Raw genomic sequence first — 799 nt, 5'->3', positions numbered from 1 at the left:
GGGGACCCCTCGCAGCCCGGACCCCTGGGTGCAGGGCCCCCCCGGGGGGGGCTCGTCTTCCTACGGGCGGCCGCGGAAAGCTGTTTTTCTCGTTTAGGCCTCACAGGACCAGAGCTGCTTCTTGCAGCCCGTCCTCATCAAGCCACCCCCGCGGCAAACCTGGGCTTTCGGGCAGCGCAGCGCTGCCTCCTTCGCCCCGGTAAAACCGACTCCTTTCCACCCCCGGCGGCTTTTCCCTCCCCCGTTTGCCACCGAGCGCTGGGACCCTGCAAGAATCCCCTTTTCCTCCCAGGACGTAGAGGCGATGCGGGCTTGTCTCGAGGTGTTTGCCCCCCCCTTCCCTCCCTCTTTCGGGCTCAACGGGACCCCGTCCCCGCTGAGCGGGCCGGCAGGGACACGGACGGCCCCTCCCGGGGTGGTTACCTTCGGGGAAGACGGCTCGCATTTTCAGGTAGCTGGTGGTGAGGCGGATGATGGACGCCTTGTCCAGCTGGGAGGTGATGGCCGAGGGGAGGGGCAGGAGTTTGGCCAGTTCGTAGAATTCTCCATTTTCTTTTTCCCGTCTAGTCTTTGCCGCGTTCTTGGATTTTTCCTTCATCGCGACTACTGCAAGGCGAAGATGACACGGGCATATTAGACCCGATTCTTCCGAATTGCAGGGGGCATGGATTTCGGCTTCAGAGTTAGTATTTTCGTTTAAGGAAGGGAGGAAATCCACCCCAATGAAAGAATAAAGATTTTAAAAAATAATAATAATAAAAAGGGGAGGAAAAATAAAGAGGGGGAAAGGGAGGGGGGG

At 59.2% G+C, this 799-nt stretch overlaps 1 protein-coding gene across 1 annotated transcript in view; it reads right to left on the bottom strand.

The window, feature by feature from the left end:
- Positions 1–598, bottom strand: part of SIM2 (single-minded family bHLH transcription factor 2) — a 61,917-nt gene extending 61,319 nt beyond the window's left edge. Inside the window, exon 1 of the mRNA XM_010000417.1 lies at positions 424–598. Within this exon, the coding sequence (XP_009998719.1) occupies positions 424–598 (175 nt within the window). The remainder of the gene's footprint in view (positions 1–423) is intronic.
- Between the last annotated feature and the right edge of the window lie 201 nt (positions 599–799).

The sequence above is a fragment of the Chaetura pelagica genome, unplaced genomic scaffold (genome assembly GCF_000747805.2).
Source record: "Chaetura pelagica isolate M959 unplaced genomic scaffold, ChaPel_1.0 scaffold244, whole genome shotgun sequence".
In the NCBI taxonomy this organism is placed as follows: Eukaryota; Metazoa; Chordata; class Aves; order Apodiformes; family Apodidae; genus Chaetura; species Chaetura pelagica.
Note: the sequence above shows the minus strand (reverse complement) of the source record. Positions and strands in the feature narration are given on the sequence as shown.